Source organism: Hevea brasiliensis, unplaced genomic scaffold (genome assembly GCF_030052815.1).
Source record: "Hevea brasiliensis isolate MT/VB/25A 57/8 unplaced genomic scaffold, ASM3005281v1 Scaf5, whole genome shotgun sequence".
Taxonomy (NCBI): domain Eukaryota; kingdom Viridiplantae; phylum Streptophyta; class Magnoliopsida; order Malpighiales; family Euphorbiaceae; genus Hevea; species Hevea brasiliensis.
In genome coordinates this window covers 1935986-1956900 of record NW_026615028.1, presented here as the reverse complement: position 1 = coordinate 1956900, position 20915 = coordinate 1935986, and the positions used below count along the sequence as shown (strand labels likewise).

Genomic DNA, 20915 nt, shown 5'->3' with positions numbered 1-20915 from the left:
AAAATTTAATAAGTTTTATAAAAAATAAAAAAAAAATACAATAAAGTTATCATATATAATATTTACCCAACTTTGTGTGATAAAAAGTCGAGTAGCTTTACTGGACATGCAAATCAAATGATTTGATATTATTAATATTTACAATGAAAATAATTTAAATCCTTGAAATAAAATTAGCCGAAGAAATCAAATTGTTTGTTTGTTAGACTCTTATAATTTGGATTCAGGAAAATAGAAAATCAACGAAACTGTTGAGAGTATAACATGAACCGGCCATGGGAGAGGGGAAATCTGAATCTCGAGAGAAGAGTAGCTAGCAAGAAGAGCTCCTCAAGACCCTAGGTGATTTCTTCTTTTTAGAATGTTTATTGTGAAGGTTCCTTCATTCGTATACTTTCTTTTAACATAATCTGTTTTTAATGATATATTTAAAGAATGCTTACCAATCTCCACGCCAGATCTTCTGCAAGCATGATCTTGTATTTAGCAGATTTCACACCGATCAAAGTATTCCAAGGGCTCTGACAAGAATAAATCACAATTTTAACTACTACATCCAATTAAAAACTTCTGAAAAAATCAACCCACAAAATTCCTGATGTATGAACTATGGATCAAATTTGGGTGATTGTTATGGTGCGGGGCATCCCCTAAACAATAAGTTCATCTTCAAGATAGTTATACTCAAAAGTGAACTCGGTCTTGATTCTTTGACACCTGAGCAGAGCAACAAAGATTATTAGAACCACAGAAAGCAACTCTCATCCTCACAGATACAAATACATGCGATTTTACTTGTAACAAAATTAAAAGTTATGGAAACTTAAACATCCGCATACCATCCATGTTGGAGGTCATCATTGGCAATATGGAAATCAAAGTAAACATAAGTGCCCAGTTCATATTCATCAGTTGCAACTTTGGGTTCCTCATGCCGTTGAAACCAGGTGTTGTATTTTCTGTGGTATCTCCAGGATTGCTTCTTTAGCTCTCTTGCAGCCAAATATTGCTGATAGGTATTCTGCAGACAATAACTGACTTTAGAACAAGTTCACTGTGATTTTATGCCAGAAATTAATATCACATATAATAAATTAACATTGTATGCCACATCACCTGTTGGTAGTAGAACGCAAAGAACAAAGTATCAGTGCCATAATTATCAATGGTTAGTCGTTCCCAGAATCCAGGATTATTTACAATAGGTGCCTGAACTTGAGGATAGCTAGGAGGTGTGGCTGCAGGGTGCCTCTGAAATAGACAATCAACTGCATATAATTTTCTTAAAAGATATTAAGGCCAAAGTTTAACAGGGCCAAAAAGGACAAAGATAATGGAATCCATACTGGAGTATAGCTCCTAGCACGTTCCGAGTCTTTAGGTTGAGGAAGTTTGTGATATGCAGCCTCAAGCATCTGCAAATTGTATAACTGATCATGCAGAGCCCCAGAATTCACAGCAGATCCACTGATAGTATCACCAATGGCACCAAGGTCAGAGACACTTCTCCGACCAATAACACCAAGGGCAGTAGAAGGTTGACCGGATTGTATGGGTTGCCCAGGCGAGAGATCAATATCTCTTGGCACTTGGACAGGCTCTGCCAAAGAAGCAGATGCTCCTGTCTGCAGCCAAAAAGCAAATTTACATCACATCATTCCAAACATTAAACTGACGTTTAATACAATGTACACTACCACACTTCAAACCAGTCATTTTTTGAACAAACAATTACTGCCAAAGAATTACAGAAAGTGCAATTTGACGTCTTCAGATAAAGATTTTGCCCAAGACAGTTAAACTGTAATGAAATTTCTGGTTTTAGTCTATAGTACGTAAATAGAAATTCATAAATAGATTAACTGGGATGAGCACCAATAGAATCAAAACATATTCTTAATATATTAACTCTCTATCACAAATTAGCAGCAGTCCATTAGACACCAAATATGCCACTCCCTAAATTAGATAATACAACAAACATCCTCGCACTCCCTAAATTAGATAATACAACAAACATCCTCAATAGTTTCTTTATCCTAATTGTGCTATGAGCTTTCTGAGGATATTTGAGAACAAATGATTAATCCCTGAGATGTACAGTCCATAAAATTTCAAGTCATACAGTACAACCTGTAATCCTAAACCAATATCATGCCAAGCCACCAACCTATGGAATTTTCTATTTTTTTATGCATTTGGCCAATGCCTCTGGAGATTCTAACGACCAGAACAGGAATAAGGATGAAATTGATTCCATCAAACAACCAAGGCAATTAAGTAACCCTTCCTGGGAGGGTGGAAAGGTTCCCAGATTGATAAGGAAAATTCCATTGCAAAACATTTGAAAGGCATCATTCAGCATAATTCATGGTACAGCAGGCAAGATAAATGAATTACACAACATACAGGAGTATCCATTGCGTATGGAGTTTTCAATTCATCCTTGTTCACAAGATTTTTGCTCAGCCCAGATGTAGCAACAGATTCAGGAATTGAATCATCAGGTAAATTCTGAGGTTGCTGCTGCTCCTCGGCGTTCAAATGGCCAACATCTGCACTATCCATTCACAGCATTACCATAAGCACATTTAATGACAGTGAACCAATTAAGGTAAACTAATTAAGTAGTACCTGCATCTTTTGCACTACTTGATATCATAACTTGTTGACTAGACTGTTGATGGATGGAGTTTTGCTGCTGTAAGGCAGCAGATGTAACAACACTGTGACCTGGTGCCTGAACTCCAAGTCCCAGACTAGATTGAGAAGAGACAGATGAACTTTGAGAATTGAACTGCTAACATAGTCAGAAAAGTAAGCCAAAAAGGTATCAAACTAAATTTTTAATTATACAGGGAAGCTAAAAAGGCAGAATAAATAGGACTGTCAAAAAATAGCACAAACAAAAGGAAAAAGAATTCTATAAACACAAAATATCAACCATCATCATGTGTCACCAAGAGCATGATCAAATAAGAGATGATTACTTTCTTTTTTATTATTTGATAAAAAACTGTGAATGCGCTTATAATTTTTATATTGAATTTAAATAATTTGAAAAGTTAAATTCAATTCATTCATACAAAACCTAATTCAATTCATTCATACAAAGAAAAAGAAGCAAAAAAAGAGTACTCTATATATATATATATATATGCATTCTCAATTCAAGATGGACACTTTACATTAAAAAATATTAATGATTGAATAGATATGTCAACAAGTGCGTGGAGGCAGTTGTGACTGATAATTATGAACTTTGTTTCCACACCACAAAGCATATTGCAGAAACAATTATTGATCCAACTACACCAAATTTAGAAGATGTCACAAACAAAAGGAAAAAGAATTCTATAAACACAAAATATCAACCATCATCATGTTTCACCAAGAGCATGATCAAATAAGAGATGATTACTTTCTTTTATATCATTTGATAAAAAACTGTGATGTGCTTATAATTTTTATATTGAATTTAAATAATTTGAAAAGTTAAATTCAATTCATTCATACTAAACCCAATTCAATTCATTCATACAAAGAAAAAGAAGCAAAAAAAGAGTACTATATATAAATATATATATATATATATATATATATATATATATATATATATATATATATGCATTCTCAATTCAAGATGGATACTTTACATTAAAAAATATTAATGATTGAATAGATATGTCAACAAGTGCGTGGAGGCAGTTGTGACTGATAATTATGAACTTTGTTTCCACACCACAAAGCATATTGCAGAAACAATTATTGATCTAACTACACCAAATTTAGAAGATGTGTATTGGGAAATGATGACTGAGCTAATTTTTATGCAAACACTAATAAAAAGAGTTGGGAAACACTACCCTGAAATATCATATTTTGCCAGAACAAAGTTTCTCCACAAATTGTTAGGCCGGAAGAGCAAGAAGGGCAAGGAATTGAAAATCATGTATAAGAACAGGCACCTGCTGCAACAAGGGGTTTTGTTGGGCAGAAAACTTTTTATGATTTCCACCAGCAAGAGATGGCATGCCAAGAAGGGTGCTGTGACCTTGTTGCTGGACTTGTTGAAGGCGTTGCAAAAATTTCTCCCTCTGATCAGGTGCTATTTCAGTTCTTGCACGAAATTGTCCCTGAAATAAAAAGTAAAAAATGGCCTGGTGTGAATCTAAAAATACTGTTTACTGGAACTTAATATTTATTAAAAATTAAGTGAACATAATGCCCTAACAAAGTGAAAGGTAAGTTCTATAGGACTGTAGTCAGACCAACTATGTTGTATGGAGTGAATGTTGGCCATCTAAAGGTCAACATACCCACAAGGTGAGTCTGGCAGAAATGGATGTTTGGTAACATAGTAATGGATCAGATTAAGAATGATAATATCCGCTAAAAAATTTAACACATATTGGAGATAATATGAAAGAGGGTCGTTCAAGATAGTTTGGTCACGTAAAATGGCCCAGTACAAAAGTGTGATAAGTTAGTAGGGGAAAGAGTGGAAAGGGGGAAGAGGGAGGCCTAAGATGATGTGGAAGGAAGTAGTTCACAGGATTTACAAATTTGGATGTTGAGGCAGACCTAGCGTCTAATAGAATTGAATGGCGAAAAATGATATATATAGCCGACCCCAACTAGTTTGAGATTAAACCTTAGTTGTTGCTGTTGCAAATGAACATAATTGTCAGCATGCTTTGTCATTCTCCCCTTGTTAGCTTATATACATTTCTCCCCCTTTGGTTAAGCAAAAGGTTTTCCTCAATCTTCAGCTTATTTGCTTTACCTCATTAGCTACGCACTCTCTCCCTCCCTCCCTTTCCATTCTTTCAAGTTTTGTTTCTTTTCAGTTAAATTAACTATTTAAGAACAGTAAAGCACATGCAAAATTATCTATCGGTTCAGTCAACATGACTACAAACTACATGGATCTTGTTTCACTTCTATTTTCCAAATAAAAGTAAAATGCTAAAAGCTGCAATAATTAAACTCTTACAATTTCGGAAAGGCCTGGAGGCACACAGTGGGTTGTATTTCAGATGGAGTCAAGTCCTACAATATTTTACATTAGTATATCCCCTGCCACACATTTTCCGTCTATCCAAATTAAAAAAAATTCTTCTATTTATCAGCTACATATCAAATGAATTGTTGCTCATGAGGACAGCATAGATTGAGAAGCCATACATTCACAAGTAAGGCTATTATATGCACTAGAGCAACAATGCATAAAAATGAAACAAACTTACCAGTTCATTCTGATTTTGAAAGGAACTTCCAGGTCTCCAGTTCATGCCAGGGACCAAAGAAGGAGAAAAAACTCTTCCACCTATTGCAGCAGCTTCACCAACATTACTAGAATCAACCATACCAGATCCATCATTAATCTTGCCAGTCTGAGGCAAGATCATTCGATTACTTAATGGGGAAGTCAAGGGTTGGACCATTCCACTAGTCCCAAGTCTATCATCTGTTGCTAAAATACTTCTTTTTGCAATGTCAGATGCTGACGGTACTGCACCAAGTGCTCCATTGCTAGGAACTGCACCAGAACTAAGAGGGATACCAGATGAAGGCTGACTAGGGAGGCTACCTCTACCAATGCCCCTTCCTAGTCCAGTATCAGACAAAGCTGGTGAAGGTCTACGGCCAGGGATGCCTGCAATTTCTTCCTCCTTTACAGAATTTCCCAGAATTGCAGGAGATGAAGGAATGGCAGCAGCTGCATTTTCCAGCACACCTCTAATGGAAATCGAACTTGGAAGAATTGAAGAGGCTGAAACACTAGACAATGTATGAGATGGAACACAGACAGAAACGGGAGTTGCATGATTCATGGTTGGTGTTGATGCAGCAGAAGAACCAATCATACTACTTTTGGCAGGTGGAGTTCTAGCAACAATTTCAGAATTACCATCCTGTGAGGCTGTATCATCAGCTTGCTCCTGAACAGAAGTAGCCTGCTCATGAGTAGAAGTGGTAGTAGCCTGGACAAAAAACAATTAATTCCATAATTACATTTTACAACAATGTTGCTGGAAGGCATACCAGAAAGTTGAGGAAAATTTTGGGGAATCGATAATAAGAAAAGAAACTAGAATATAATGTGGAAGTTTAAGTCCAAAATGAAATACAACACATCGATAACTATAAAAGTGAAAAAAGGCTCTCATAATTATGAAACAGTTCTCAGTTTAACATATTTTCAAAGCAGAACCATTTGGCAGTTAGCATATCATCATTAGCAGTAACCTTGATGGCACACTTAATATTTAACATACAAGACTAATGGACCCAACAAATCTGAATCCCAAGATAACTTTCTTGTCAAATATTAAAAATTAGAACAGCAACAAGGAAGGGCACAGCACATGATTTCAAAACTTTTTTTTTCCAATCCACAATAAAATAGGAGGCAAATATGGCATATAAGTTACAAGCAACACTATTTTTATAATCAATAAATCTCAAGAGACACCCATGATCAAGGCTTCAGTCATATAAGTTACAAGCAACACTATTTTTATAATCAATAAATCTCAAGAGACATCTATCATCAAGGCTTCAGTCTTCTCAAGATCCTTAAGAATTAGAAAGCAAAAGATAATAACATTCTCAATTCAGCACAAATAACATACAGGCATTTGAGATGCTGGTGCTGCTAAAGAAGTCTTCAAGCTGTGAACTGGTGCACCCTGTGGACAAAATCACAATTTCAGAAGCCAACAAATAATAAACAGAAGTGGTATATATACATTTAGGGAGGAGGAAGACAAAAAAAACATAGTATGATTATTGATACATCCAAAAAGAATTATGGAACAATACAATTATATTTTATCACCAACGTGGTAACAGAGCTAGAAAAATGAACTCCATGTCATAAGTTTACCTTGACAAGACCAGGAGGACCGACTGTAACCAGATCTTCAAGAGACTCCACCTTGTCTAATGGTAATGAGCTATAAAGCTCTTCGATGTCACTAAATTCCTCAAAATCCTCCTATGGGGTGGGGTGGGGTGGGGTGGGGTGGGGTGGGGGGATAACATAGCTAATAAAGGTTAGACAAAAGCAAGCACATGAAAATCTTTCTCATCAAGTATACTAAAAATTAAACAAAAACTGGTAAACACAGGCAAAACAACATACTAGATAATGTATGCATCTGAGATATGCCATTTATGTAAGTATTGTGTAAAGTTTAGCGTGCATTAACTAAACAAAATTGAAAAATGCAAACCTGATTACGTTCCACATAGTCATCCAAGAAGTCTTTAACATCATTAACCTGCTCAGGACTCAATTCATCATTTTCCAGTAGCCTCAAGATATATTCTAACTTCATTATATGAGCCTTGTGCCGCACAATAGATGCCTCCAAATGCGTCTGAAAGGTCAAAACAAATAAATGACTATAGAAAGAAGCACAAATTTCCAAAATGCATGATTGGTTTCCTGTCCTACCAGTCTAGGCGGCCTCGTCTTTCCTTTCTTTACAGATAGCCCTTCGATCTCAGATTCAAAGCTATCAATCTGAGATTCCAACTCTCCAACCTAATCAAGGATACAATAAGTTACTTACACTGCCACTAAAACATACAGTTGCTATAAGAAGTGCAAGAGAGGTTAGTTTGATGCTATAAACTGTAATTATGAGGTGAAAACAACCATAAAACAGTTGAGAGTTGACAATCCCAAAGAGTCCTTTAATATAAAAATGAAAACAGTGAGAGAGCTTAAATTCTATATGGGGAAAAATGTCATTCGGTCAATTTTTTAGGCCATCTGGCCACTTTATAACTTTGTTGCCGTTGCAAACACAACATGCAGTCAGCAAATAGACTGTACACTCAAGTTACTACAACGCTACTAGATAATGAAAATTTTATGCTATCAACAGAAAGAAATAAATTTTTAAAACAAGAGGCTGTGATTTTAAATTTTATATACCACATTGTTTAACCAATCCCTTGTCTCTGATTTTGCCTTCTCCTTTGGATCCTATCAAAAGAAATTCACATTATTAGCATTTTGACTACAAAAGTAAATTTTCCAAAGGGAAAAAGAGATAAGTGTAATGAATACTAGTAAGGAGAGTAGGGTTTGTAATTGTATGTGGAAAGAGTAAAATAGTGAGGGTGGTGTGTGGTAGTTGAGTAGTTGTAAAGATGTTACAGCTTTTTAGGAGAAAGTCAAAGCAGTTACAGTAGTTAAGAGTGTATAAATAGAGTATAACTGTATTAGAATAGGTTATTCCAAGAATCAATAAACAAGAATACTTTTCTCTCATCTTTGAATATTCTTTTCTCTTCTCATCCAATTTATTTCTTTTCTCATCCAATCTATCTGTTTTCTCATCTATTTCTCTCTCTCTCTCTCTCTCTCTCTCTCTCTCTCCCCCTATTCCTCTGTTTCACTTGGTTGGCAGGCTGTTATGTAACAATTTGATATCAGAGCCTTGATCTCAGTTGGGTTTGCTTCCAATATTTTCTATTGGAGTCACAACTCTGCGCAGATTCATGGGAGTCTTCCAAAATTTCAAAATTCCAGGTTTTTCTCTGCTCTTCTCTCTTTCTCTCTTCTTTCCCTCTATTCCTTCTTTTCTTCTTCCTCTCTCCCTAAAATTTCTTCCCTTTCTCACCTCAATTTCTTCTTTTTTTTTTCTTCTTTCTTTCTTGAAATTCTTGAATCAAATTCTTTCTTCTTCTGTCACTTTCTGGTTCTTTCTTCTATTCCCTTCTTTAATTTCTTATTTCCAGCATTTCAAGAAACCTGTTTCTTGAAATTCTTAAAAATTTTCTTCCTCTCCCTTGTTCTTCTCTCTTGCGAGCTGCCTTATTCTCTTTTCCCCTCTATCAAATTCTTCTCAATTTCCCTATTTTCAATTTCTGCCCTGTTAGGGTTTCAAAATCAAGACCTGTCTAGTCAAATTCAAGAAACATCTGAAATTAAAAACAAAAAATCTTTCTTTCCTCTCAATCTTTCTTCCTTCTCTACAAAATATTTTCTTTCTATTTCTATAATTTCTTCTCTATTCTTCTTTTCACAATTTTTCTTCTTCCTTTCTCTGTGATTTTCTTCGAATTCCAGTATCAATTCCTTATCCTTGCTTAGATCTGATTTTCTTTTACTATTTTCCTCAAATTTTCTTTCTCAAATTTTCTTGGAAGTGAAATACAATCAGAGCATCAAACCATGGAAGTACAATCTTGGGAACAAAAGGATCTTAAGGGAATGCTAGAAATTTTTGAAAGAAGAGTAATAGAACGCTTAGAGGAGCTGCTGTATCAAAAATAGAAAAAATTAGATAAGTTGTTAGAAGAACAAATAGAAAGGAGGGATAAATTGTTTCAAGAGGCACAATCCAAAAGTCAATTTCAAGATTTGGAGCTGAAATCCCAAATTCCAGGGGGTTTTACAGAAAATGGAAAGAAAACAGAAAATGTTGCAGCCTTTACTAATGATGCATTGGAATTGTGTCTTGCACAAGGAGGGAAAACATTACAACATCTAGAGCAGGATTTTCTTCCTCATATGTCTAGTATAAGTGAGGTTTTTGGGGAAGAGAATGGTGAAGATATAAAAGACAACAATCATGGAACTGAAGTTTATTGGGTTGATGACAATGAATTGGGAAAGACCAAGGAGAGTGTTGCTAAGAAGGAGATTGTCCTTCTTGATGATAAGATTCATGGGGATGGAGATGTGAATAAGTCGATTCAAAAGGAGGAGCAAAAATTTCAAATTATTGAAGATTTAATTCAGCAGAGTTTTGAGAATGATGTTAATGGTGCAAATGATGAGAATACTCAGGGTTTTGAGAATGATAACATTACTGAAGCCTCTAGTAAAGTGCATATGAGGCAACTAGACTATTCAATGGGAAGAATAGGAGCTGAATATGAAGTGGAATTCCTTTGCTCAATAACACAAAGGATGATTTTGCCTCAGTTCAGAATGGAAGAAGTGTTGGAAGCTGCACTATCTAGAGTCCAAAAACCTAAAATTTCTGGGAGTAATGGGAATGGATGGAGTTTACTAATTCAAGAGAACCATGATCGTGAGTTTTACTATTGTGAGTTCCTAATGTCCATAGAGGATAAATGGGAAATATCAAGAAGGCTGAAGAAGAAAAAATTAATTTTGAAGAACATTGCATTTGTAATTCTTAAACAAGATGTATTTGAAAGATGGAGAAGACAAAGAAAGAAAGATTACTATGACGAAGGAAACGGATTGACATTTTGATGCTGGTTTATTGTGCACAATCAATAATTTCAGTGTAGCACCCTCCCTTATTCATTCTTGAGGACAAGAATGATTTCAAGGAGTAGGGAATGTAATGAATACTAGTAAGGAGAGTAAGGTTTGTAATTGTATGTGGAAGGAGTAAAATATTGAGGGTGGTGTGTGATAGTTGAGTAGTTGTAAAGATGTTACAGCTTTTTAGGAGAAAGTCAAAGCAGTCACAGTAGTTAGGAGTGTATAAATAGAGTATATCGGTATTAGAATAGGTTATTCCAAGAATCAATAAACAAGAATACTTTTCAGTTTTCCCTCATTTTTGAATATTCTTTTCTCTTCTCATCCAATCTATTTCTTTTCTCATCCAATCTATCTATTTTCTCATCTATTTCTCTCTCTTTCTCTCCCTATTCCTCTGTTTCACTTGGTTGGCAGGCTGCTATGTAACAATAAGTTTACTCGATCTCAGACAAAACAGAGAAAGATGATGAGTAGAATTTCTTTGAAAATCACCCAACATCCAAAAGGCAATTTTTTTTAGAATTGAGGAAAAACTACTCATTTAAAAATTAAAGAAAGATGGCCAAGACCAATAATCATCTATTACCAGTGACAATCACCAATCAGAAATGCTTCAAAAATATCATACAAATAAAAATTTCCATTCACATTTAACCAATATGATTAACAAAACAGTAAAAGTGTCCAATGCTTACAGTTTTTGGCTGTTGGCCTAGTCCTTCCTTTGAAAATGCCTTTGTTTTCGTTTCCTTCTCACAGATCTTAAATCTCTCCATTTCACGCTCAATATGCTTACGAGCATCCACTAAAGCCTGCTCATAAGAGGCACTAACCTACATGAACATGAATCAAAGAAAAAAAGAGAGTTATCAACCTCAGAATCAGTGTAAAACACACATCAAAAGAATGAAAAGCTGCCATCATATTTCACATCATGATAATCAAACTTGACACAAAAGAACCAGACAAATTCCTTATATATTAAAACTTAAGCAATTTAGCGCATAGAAAACAGGAAAGCATACAAAAATGTCATAACCACCAGAAGTACAAATTTTTTTTTTTTAGAGGCAAACATATTTACAGAAAATGGGTAAAAATGTATAAAGAGAAAATTGAGAATGTTAAGTTATAAACACAATGGACATGTTGTAAATCTATCTAATAAAATAATGAACTTTTAAATCATACAAAAAATGTCAATCTAAAGTTTGCTTCACAAACAGGAAGTTGACCAACAACCATGCTGTTCCTTCAAATAAGTAAGTTTGAAAACTGGAACAAAGGTATCTTAAGTATAACTAAAGATAGAAATGACTAATCATATTATCCTCGGATTAAAAAGATTTTAACCAAGGCATCATTCATTTCACTAAAAATATTTTCACAGAAAACAGTTTATAGCATTTACAGCATTTAGAAAAATAAGTCAATGGAACATTGTTTTCATGGTCAAAAGGAAAACTATGCCATTTTCAAGTAAAATAACTTCCACTTTTCAAAATAGTATTAAGATTTTGTAAATTTTGACAAACTCATTAAAAAGGACAGAACCTATAAGAGAAACATATAAACACATACTCATTTCATTAGTCTACTAACTATGGTGTATGGTGTTATGTAACAGAAACCCCACATCCAGTATAGCTGAAAATATAGAGGAAAGAATGGGAAAAGAAGAGAAAGAAGCAGAGAAAACACAGGGAGAGAAGAAAGAGCAGAATTTAGAGAAAGATGAATGAGAATTTCATTGATAATATTCAGGAATAGTTTCTCTAGTTACAAGAGCTGTTATTTATACAGCTTTAGATCTCTCTAGTAACTGTTCCCGCCACTCTCGAATTAATTCCCAGCTGACCCTACTAGCTTCCATACTATTTCTTTATTATAATTTCAACCCCACAGACCCTCTATTTATTTTCAACACCCCTTCTCCTTATTCAAACATTACCCACTTCTTGAAACCATTCTTGTCCTCAAGAATGAATAATGGAAACTGCAATATAACAGTAAAACTGTTGCCTCCATATCCAGAAAATGACCATCAAATGCAACAGAAAATAACCTGAGAGAATCAAAATGTTAAATTGGAATTTTTTTCTGTACCATAGGAGATGAATTTCTTGCTTTGTTATGTATCATACTGATAGAAGAATTTTACTGAACTAAGAGATAAACAGATTAAGAGCAGAGAAAAGAAGAAGAATCACACTTTCATTAGAATCAAGAACGAGAACATCTCATCAATTACATCTTATTTATAGACTATTCAATAGAACTAACTACTTCTCATATTCTTCCATGAGGCTCGCCTAATCATCCGCCGGATCTTCGCTATACTTGCCACGTGTCTGTATACAACAGATCAGCTTAACAATCTCAACTGTTATGTTATTCAACAAATAACGATTCTTTCTTGCCCACTACTTAATCCCTACGCTGCGTTTTACTATTGTTGCTGTTTTTCTTGCATCAACTACCCCTCCCATCAGATTCCTTGTCCTCAAGGAAAGTAGGAAACCTGACCTGTAACTCATCAGCATACTCCCACGAAGCATCAGCAGGGGAAAGACCTCGCCAATGGATTAAGAGTTGAGTGGCAGTTGCATTATGCCTCTTCACCATGCGACGATCCAAAATAGCTTGTGAATAAGCATCTTGGATGTGAGACACAGGTGGTAAGGTAGGACTAACAGTCACAAGTGCCGATGCATGTTTAAGTTGAGAAACATGGAAGACATTGTGGATTTGAGCATCAAAAGGAAAATTGAGACGGTAGGCAACTGCACTAATGCGATCCGTGATCTGGAATGGCCCAAAATACTTTGGTTGGAACTTATGATGCCCCTTCCGAATAGAAAGTTGTCTATAAGGCTACAATTTAAGAAATACCCAATCTCCCACTGCAAATTCTCTATCTACTCGACCCTTATCAGCTTGAGTTTTCATTAGATGCCTAGCTTTATCCAAATGAAACTTTAGAATAGATAAAGCATTTTCTCGATCCCTTAAAAAAATGTCTACTGCAGCAATTTTTGAATCACCTGGAAAATAAGGTAGGTATATAGGAGGTGGAATTCCATAAAGGGCCTCAAATGGAGACATACGAATAGTGGAGTGATGTGAGGTATTGTACCAAAATTGAGCCAAGGGTAACCACTGAGCCCACGAGTGCGGCAAATCTCCTGTCATACACCTGAGGTAACTCTGAAGGCATCTATTTACCACTTCAAACTGCCCATCCGTTTGTGGGTGGTATGCAGTGGATAGTTTTAATTGAACCCCTTGAAAAGCAAATAATTCCTTCCAAAATGCACTCAAAAAGATGGAATCCCTGTCACTCACAATTGTTTGAGGCAGTCCGTGCATCTTGAATACAGAATCTAGGAAAGCCATAGCTACTGTTTTAGCAGTAAAAGGGTGATGGAGGCCAATAAAGTGGGCAAATTTGGATAATCTATCTACTACAACCATAATGACTGTCATACCACGAGATAGAGGAAGGCATTCAATAAAATCCATGGTTACGTCAGATAATAATGTGGTAGGGACAGGCAAGGGCTGCAGTAAACCTGGTGTCACAGTCAACTCTGGTTTGTATCTCTGACAGACAAAACAATTCCTAACATATTGTCTCACATCTCGATGTAACCCAAGCCAATAAACAAGAGAAGATATTTTTTTTAAAGTAGCAGTCACACCCGAGTGCCCTCCAGTAGTAGAATCATGGAATACAGCCAATAATTGTTGCTTTAATTCATGATTATGACCCACCACTGATTTCCCTTTTCTCCGCAATTGTTGATTATGCCACTGAAAAGATGGATGAGAAGTAGAATCAAGTTTCTTATCATTTATGAGATGTTGGCAATTAGAATCACTACCCCAAGTTTCTGCAATCTGCCCATATAATGATGAAGGAAGCAGTGTAGAAGATAAGACATTCAATTCTAGTAGTAGTGATCTTGACAAAGCATCAGCTACTGCATTTTCAGAACCCTTCTTATATTTGATATCATAATCAAAATGCATAAGCTTCGCCATCCAAGCTTGCTGAATGGGGGTTGTAAGTTTCTGATCTAAAAGGTATTTTAGGCTGTGAAGGCCAGTTAAGATAGTAAAATGCTTTGTTTGCAAGTAATGATTCCATTTTTTAACAGCAAATAAGATTGCAAGTAGTTCTCTCTCATATGTAGAAAGAGATTGATGCTTGAGGGATAAAGCCTTACTGATAAAAGCTACCGGATGTCCAGATTGCATTAATACGGTCCCAATACCAATATTTGAAGCATCTGTTTCAATGACAAACTCTTTAGAGAAATCTGGTAATGTGAGAACAGGAGCAGAAGTTACAGCTAATTTAAGAGACTCAAAGGCCTGTTGAGCTTTGTTTGACCAATGGAACCCATTCGTCTTGAGTAATTCAGTTAAAGGCCTAGCAAGAGCTCCATAGCCTTTGACAAAACATCTGTAATACCCTGTGAGCCCTAGAAAGCTCCTTAATTGCTTTGGAGTGGTAGGTCTAGGCCATTGTCTCACCACTTCAATTTTAGATGGATCAGTTTGAACCCCTTTTGCTGAGATAACATGTCCCAAATACTCCACTAATGGAAAGCCAAAAAAACACTTACTCCTTTTGGCTAACAATTGGTGATCCCTCATAGCTTGCAGGACCTGTTGCAAATGAATAAGGTGCTGCTCTTTATTCTCACTATATATTAGAATATCATAAAAAAAAAAAAAACTAAAACAAATTTCCTCAAAAATGGCTTGAAAACTGAATTCATGAGACTTTGAAAGGTTGCAGGGGTATTAGTTAAGCCAAAAGGCATAACTAGGAATTCATAATGTCCCTCATGAGTTTTGAAAGTTGTCTTAGGAATATCTTCCTCATGCATCCTGATTTGCCAATATCTAGAAAGCAAGTCGATTTTAGAAAATGTAGTGGCATGCCCCAGTTCATCAAGCAACTCTTCTATCATAGGTATAGGATATTTGTCTTTCACAGTAGCATGGTTAAGTGCTCTATAATCAACACATAGTCTCCAGGTGTTGTCTTTTTTCTTTACAAGCACAATTGCACTTGCATAAGGGCTAGTATTGTTCCTTATCACCCCAGCTTTTAACATATCTGCAATCATGTCTTCAGTTGCATCTTTTTGTTCAGCTGCATATTTATGTGGTTTGATGTTAATTGGTGAAGATCCTGCTTTGAGAGCAATTCTGTGATCATGAACACGTTTTGGGGGCAAGGTCTTTGGCTCCTGAAACAAATCATTATAAGTCAATAAGAGATTATTTAAATCAGGCCAAGATTTCTATTGCTGCTCTAACTCGACTTGCTCCTGCGGACCTGCTACTGAATACAAATAGCAGTAGCTTCACGTCCTTCCACGTGAAATAATCCATCATCATTAAGGCAAGTCATCAAGCTATTAAGCTCTTTTGAAAGTCTCTTTTTAGTTTCTCCCTGCAACACACAAAGCATAGATTCCCTTTTAAAAGTCATCATCATAGTCTGAAAATTCCATAATATCTCCCCTAAAGTGGAAAGCCACTGAGCCCCCAAGATTAGGTCATAGTTATCCAAAGCAAGAACATATACTTCTACATGAAATTCTAAACCTTGCATGCTCCATGTAAAATTCTTACAGAAGCCCTCACATTGTAGCTGTTGCCCATTAGCTACTTCAACTGATACTCCAGCAGTTTTTTGCAATTCACACTTAAGCTTAGAAGCCATTTTCGTACTCAAAAAGTTATGAGTACTTCCTGTATCCACTAGAATATGCAATATTCTTTTCCCACACTCCCCTTTTATTCTCATAATTTGAGTTCCCTGTGTTCCCCACATGGCATTGAGAGATAATTGCATATCTGACGCCATTTCACCTTCAATTCCCTTATCCTCATTTTCCTCATCTTCTTCATTCTCTTCTGTAATTAATTGCATCACATATGCTTGTTTTTTCTTACATTTATGAGCAGGTGCATATTTTTCCTCACACCAAAAGCACAACCCCTTTGCCCTTCTTTCATCCATGTATTTATCAGTAATTTTTGAGTTTTTGGCAGGTACAGCAGGTGGTTTAGGTAAGGAAGGTAGTGGTAACAGTCCTGGTTGTTCTTTAGAAGTAGAAGTTGTTGTTGTTGTTATTGTGGGTTTATTGGTTTGGATTTGGGTGGTAATACCAGAAAAAGGTAGTTAACTGTAGCTGGCAAATTTAACTGAAGGTTTAGGTTTATTTTGAATGGCAGCTACTGTGATCTCTTGTAATCTTGCTAATGAATAGGCTTCAGCCAAAGTAGAGGGTTTAAACATTCTTACTGGCATTTGTAGTTCATCTACCAGGCCCGAAAGAAAAAAACTCAATGCTTGGTGCTCCCGGATGCCAGCTTTAGGATATATCTCATCAAAAGCATCAAGATAATCTTGTAGAGAACTAACCTGTTTAAGGTTCCTCAAATCTGCTAATGGATCCTCATATGCATTACTACTAAATCTGGCAGATATAGCTCCCACATAGGCACCCCAATCAAGGTAAGCTATAGGTCCTCTCACTTTAATGAACCCTTGATGCCATTGAAGGGCTTTACCTTCTAGATGCAGAGCAGCCATCTTAACCCTATCATCAGCGACAACATTTGCAACCTCAAAGAAATAATCCACCCTTAGTAGCCATCCCTCCAGTCCTTCTCCACTGAACCGAGGAAACTCCAATTTAGTAGAATTCCCCCAAGATTGTCTAATCTTATGGCTAGACACATTTTGATTGCTAGCGCTTCCATCTGATCCTTTTCCACTTGCCAACTCCATATTCTGCAAACTAAGACCAGCCACCAAGGCCTTAATCTCATCCATTGCCTTTTGATTGCATTGCTCAGCCTCTTTTCTTAAATTTTCCTGCCTTGCTTCAAACTCTTGCATTAAAGCCATCACTCTTCTCTCCAATTCATGGGAACAGGTTCCCTCGGCCATAGCCAAGGAACGATGAGCTCTGATACCACTGATAGAAGAATTTTACTAAACTAAGAGATAAACAGATTAAGAGCAGAGAAAAGAAGAAGAATCACACTTTCATTAGAATCAAGAACGAGAACATCTCATCAATTACATCTTATTTATAGACTATTCAATAGAACTAACTACTTCTCATATTCTTCCATGAGGCTCGCCTGATCATCCGCCGGATCTTCGCTATACTTGCCACGTGTCTGTATACAACAGCTCAGCTTAACAATCTCAACTGTTCTGTTATTCAACAAATAACGATTGTCTCTTGCCCACTACTTAATCCCTACGCTGCGTTTTACTATTGTTGCTCTTTTTCTTGTATCACATACCCATAATGCCCTTCGAAACAGGGAAATAGGGAGCAAAAGAGATAAAAATAGACTGGGTTGAGAAAAGAAATAGAAAGAGCAGAAGATTTTGAGAGAATTAGAGAAGAAAGAACGGTGATTCTTTGTATCGATTCTTGGAATTTCAAGAAGAAAAATGAAGAAGATAAAGAAAGGAAGAAGATAGAAAGAAGTAGAAAAATAGAAGAATAGATTGAAGATGGGAGAAGAAGAAGAATTAGGGTTTTGCTAAGACGAGAGAAGAAATCAAGAAATAGAGCTCTGATACAGAGAAGAAAAGAAACGGAAGAGAAAGAAGAAATAAGGGAAAGAAGGAAGAAATATCTAGGAAGAAAGAAGAAATAGAGGGAAGAAATCTCAGGGAAGAAGGACAAAGAAATAGAGGAAAAGAAGAGAGAAGAACAGAGAGAAACCTGGAATTTAGGCTCTGGACATGTTTGTGACCCTAAAGAAGCAGAAATCCAGCAATGGCCACCCATTTCCAAGCTCTGATACCACTTGTTATGTAACAGAACCCTACTATCCAGTATAGCTGAAAATATAAAGGAAAGAATAGGAAAAGAAGCGAAAGAACAGAATTTAGAGAAAGAAGAATGAGAATTTCATTGATAATATTCTGGAATAGTTTCCCTAATTACAATATTTGTTATTTATACAGCTTTAGATCTCTCTAGTAACTGTTCCCGCCACTCTAACTAATTCCTAGCTGACGCTACTAACTTCCATACTATTCCTTTATTACAATTTCAAGCCCAAAAAACCTCTATATTACAATTTCAAGCCCAAAAACCCTCTATTTATTTTCAACACCCCTTATTCTCCTTAGTCATATCATATTGTTGGTCATCCTTGGCTGTTAATAACATCTCCCATTATCAGTCACTCATGACAACCACAATTTTCCTTCTCCTCGTCTTATGTTTTCTTTCTCACATTCAACAATAAATTAAAAAATGAAGCTCTTATAGTTCTAAATATTTCCATAGTTTTATATATTGAAAGAATATTAATATTTTTTAGTGTATCCAAACATCAAGAAATAATTTCTAATTGATTTTATTATTGCAACCAAACAATGGAATTATGTTATTTTCTCATATAAAATTTTCCACAAACAAGGTATTTTCTGCAAAACAAGCAAAGCCTAAATCAATAAATCTTGTGACTTTACATTAATACAAACCCCAAGATGATAATAAAAAGATCAAATTAACAGTCATTGTTGACATCTAAATAAGACTAAATCATAGAATTAGAACCAACTGTGTCTCATGAATTCACAAGTTCTATTCATATTATGCATGCTTCAAACACTTTGAAAAATATACTAAAACAAAGAGGACTGACCTTCTTATCCTTGATCTCACTAGATTGAATCCATGTTTTTATCTGATCCCTGTATCTCTGTAGCTTTTTGATCTCCTTCTTCAAATCTGCCTCAAATTTCTCTTTCTGATTTGCATTATCTGTATCATAAACCTAAAGAAAACAATACAAATTGATAAACAACCACAATTTGAAAGCAATAACCAACAAAGTTTAATTTAAGTTGATGAAGAAATAAAACAAACGTTAAACAGTCAAGAATAAAATAGAACTTCAACAACAAGTTGACAATAAAGAAAAGATGAGTACCATAAGCCTAAAGTAATAATGCATGTTCATAAAACCACAAAATTTTGAAAAATAACCAGAAAACCCTCAAGTTAAGTCACTGAGAAAGTAATATACTAATATGTAACTTCAATCACAAAAATGACAACAACAATGCCACCAGCAAAAGAAAAATAAGTAATTTTCTATTTAATTTTACTAAAAAAAATTAGGTGGCTTTTGGTAACCCAAATTGAGTGCGCAACTTTAAAATTTCAACATGATTTTTTTCAAATATATGTCCTAATATTTTTTTAGCACTTAATTCAAATATAAAGTACCATCATCATATGCCGCGGCAAATAAAATTTTACTTAATTTTTTCAGCTACTAATAGTTATTTTGTAAATTACCACAAAACCACTAGTACGATTATTATCTATGAATAGTACCATTGCCATTGCTGGCATCATTTTCATTAATATACTGGTTAACTACCATTGGAATCATCATTTTCCACCAGATCACTTCAACACTATCAGGCAGTAACACCACCATTACCATTCCCAATCCTACAACCACTACCACTTTCACCAATCACCAGTCAACACTAGAGCAATGCAACCTTCATTTAACTCTGCCAACATATGAGCACCATTGCCACAAACACAACAATTACCATAATCACCAGGACCAGCACAGTTGCTATAACTATCATCATAACCACTTTTTTCCAAACAATTTTCTTTTCTTCCCTTTTCAAACTCAATAAATCACAACTTCTTCACCAATTTTAAATTTCAGAGCTTAATCTTTCAGTACTAAAATCATTCAGCTATTAAATTCCATTTTTACCAATCAACACCTAAGACTAAGACTGGGAGAAAACAGCTCCAAATTAAAACCAAAAAAACCTAAAAAATAGTGAAGGTCTATTGTTCCACACGAAGTAAATTGAACAAGGTAAAGAAAATAAGAGTTTGCATAAGCAGTGACTTCAAAACCACTCAGAGAAAAAGCATTTAAATAAAAGGTTACGTTGCATTGCATGCACAAGTTGTTTTCTAGATGCTAAAAAAAAAAGTTAATTGCTATTAAAAATGGAAAAAAAAATGGCACTATAGATTCTAATTCGAGTAAGTGCTTAGCGTAAATGTATGCCCATTTCCAGCATTTTCTAAGCAACCAAACAGAGGTCCAGAATGAATTAAAAAGATAACAAAATACTAAAACAATACAGTGGTTCAGAGTCACAACTAGTAAGAGAAGTGATTTTAGATTCCTGAATTGATGAATTTCGGGCAAATTCTGTTCAGCCAGATATTAAACGAGAGAGAGAGAATAATGATTACCTTGTTCCAGATGCTGTCGAAAACATCGACACCTTCTTGTACCTTCTTCAGAACGCGATCAATCTCGCCTTGCAGCTTGCGGCTTGCTCCCATTGTGGATATAGACAAGGGTGAAGAGAAAAAGTGGGTTTTACCATCCAATAAGAGAAAGAGTCCAATGGTATTTTCTTCTTCTTTCCGATTTGCGTGCACAGTTACAGTGCTGAGTTTTAGGGTTTCTTATTTTTTGGCTTCCTTTGGCTGAGAAGATTAGAAAGAGACGGATATGGAGATGAATGCAAAAGCAGTTGGAAGAGAGACCTGAGTGTTTCGCTCGTGGCTCGTGACAGTTCTATTTGGGC

The 20915-nt window shown here is 35.5% G+C and overlaps 1 protein-coding gene across 3 annotated transcripts; it reads right to left on the bottom strand.

Moving 5' to 3' along the window:
- Positions 1–461: 461 nt before the first annotated feature.
- Positions 462–20906, bottom strand: LOC110659107 (uncharacterized). Of its 3 annotated transcripts, none has more exons than XM_021816958.2 (16): positions 20575–20906; positions 18977–19108; positions 10963–11100; positions 7952–8002; positions 7466–7555; positions 7242–7388; positions 6893–7003; positions 6639–6695; positions 5250–5987; positions 3969–4136; positions 2635–2797; positions 2410–2555; positions 1347–1625; positions 1117–1251; positions 840–1021; positions 462–717 (listed from the first exon to the last, which is right to left on the bottom strand). In XM_021816958.2, exons 1-16 carry the CDS (start codon positions 20665–20667, stop codon positions 651–653), a joined length of 2697 nt encoding a protein of 898 aa, XP_021672650.2. In that variant the 5' UTR covers positions 20668–20906; the 3' UTR covers positions 462–650. The 3 variants fall into 3 exon arrangements, 2 of the variants coding, with proteins under 2 accessions (XP_021672650.2, XP_021672649.2); XM_021816957.2 differs by having other exon boundaries at positions 2635–2800; positions 20575–20900; XR_002495698.2 differs by lacking the exon at positions 462–717 and having other exon boundaries at positions 835–1021; positions 1117–1268; positions 2635–2800; positions 20575–20902.
- Positions 20907–20915: the final 9 nt, after the last annotated feature.

Excerpts from the sequence above, each read along its gene's own strand:
- LOC110659107 (XM_021816957.2), bottom strand. The coding sequence starts at position 20,667 with ATGGGAGCAAGCCGCAAGCTGCAAGGCGAGATTGATCGCGTTCTGAAG. Across the intron at positions 7,004-7,241 it reads ACTATGTGGAACGTAATCAG|GAGGATTTTGAGGAATTTAG; the intron begins GTTTGCATTTTT and ends CCCACCCCATAG. Across the intron at positions 6,696-6,892 it reads GTCCTCCTGGTCTTGTCAAG|GGTGCACCAGTTCACAGCTT; the intron begins GTAAACTTATGA and ends TTTTGTCCACAG.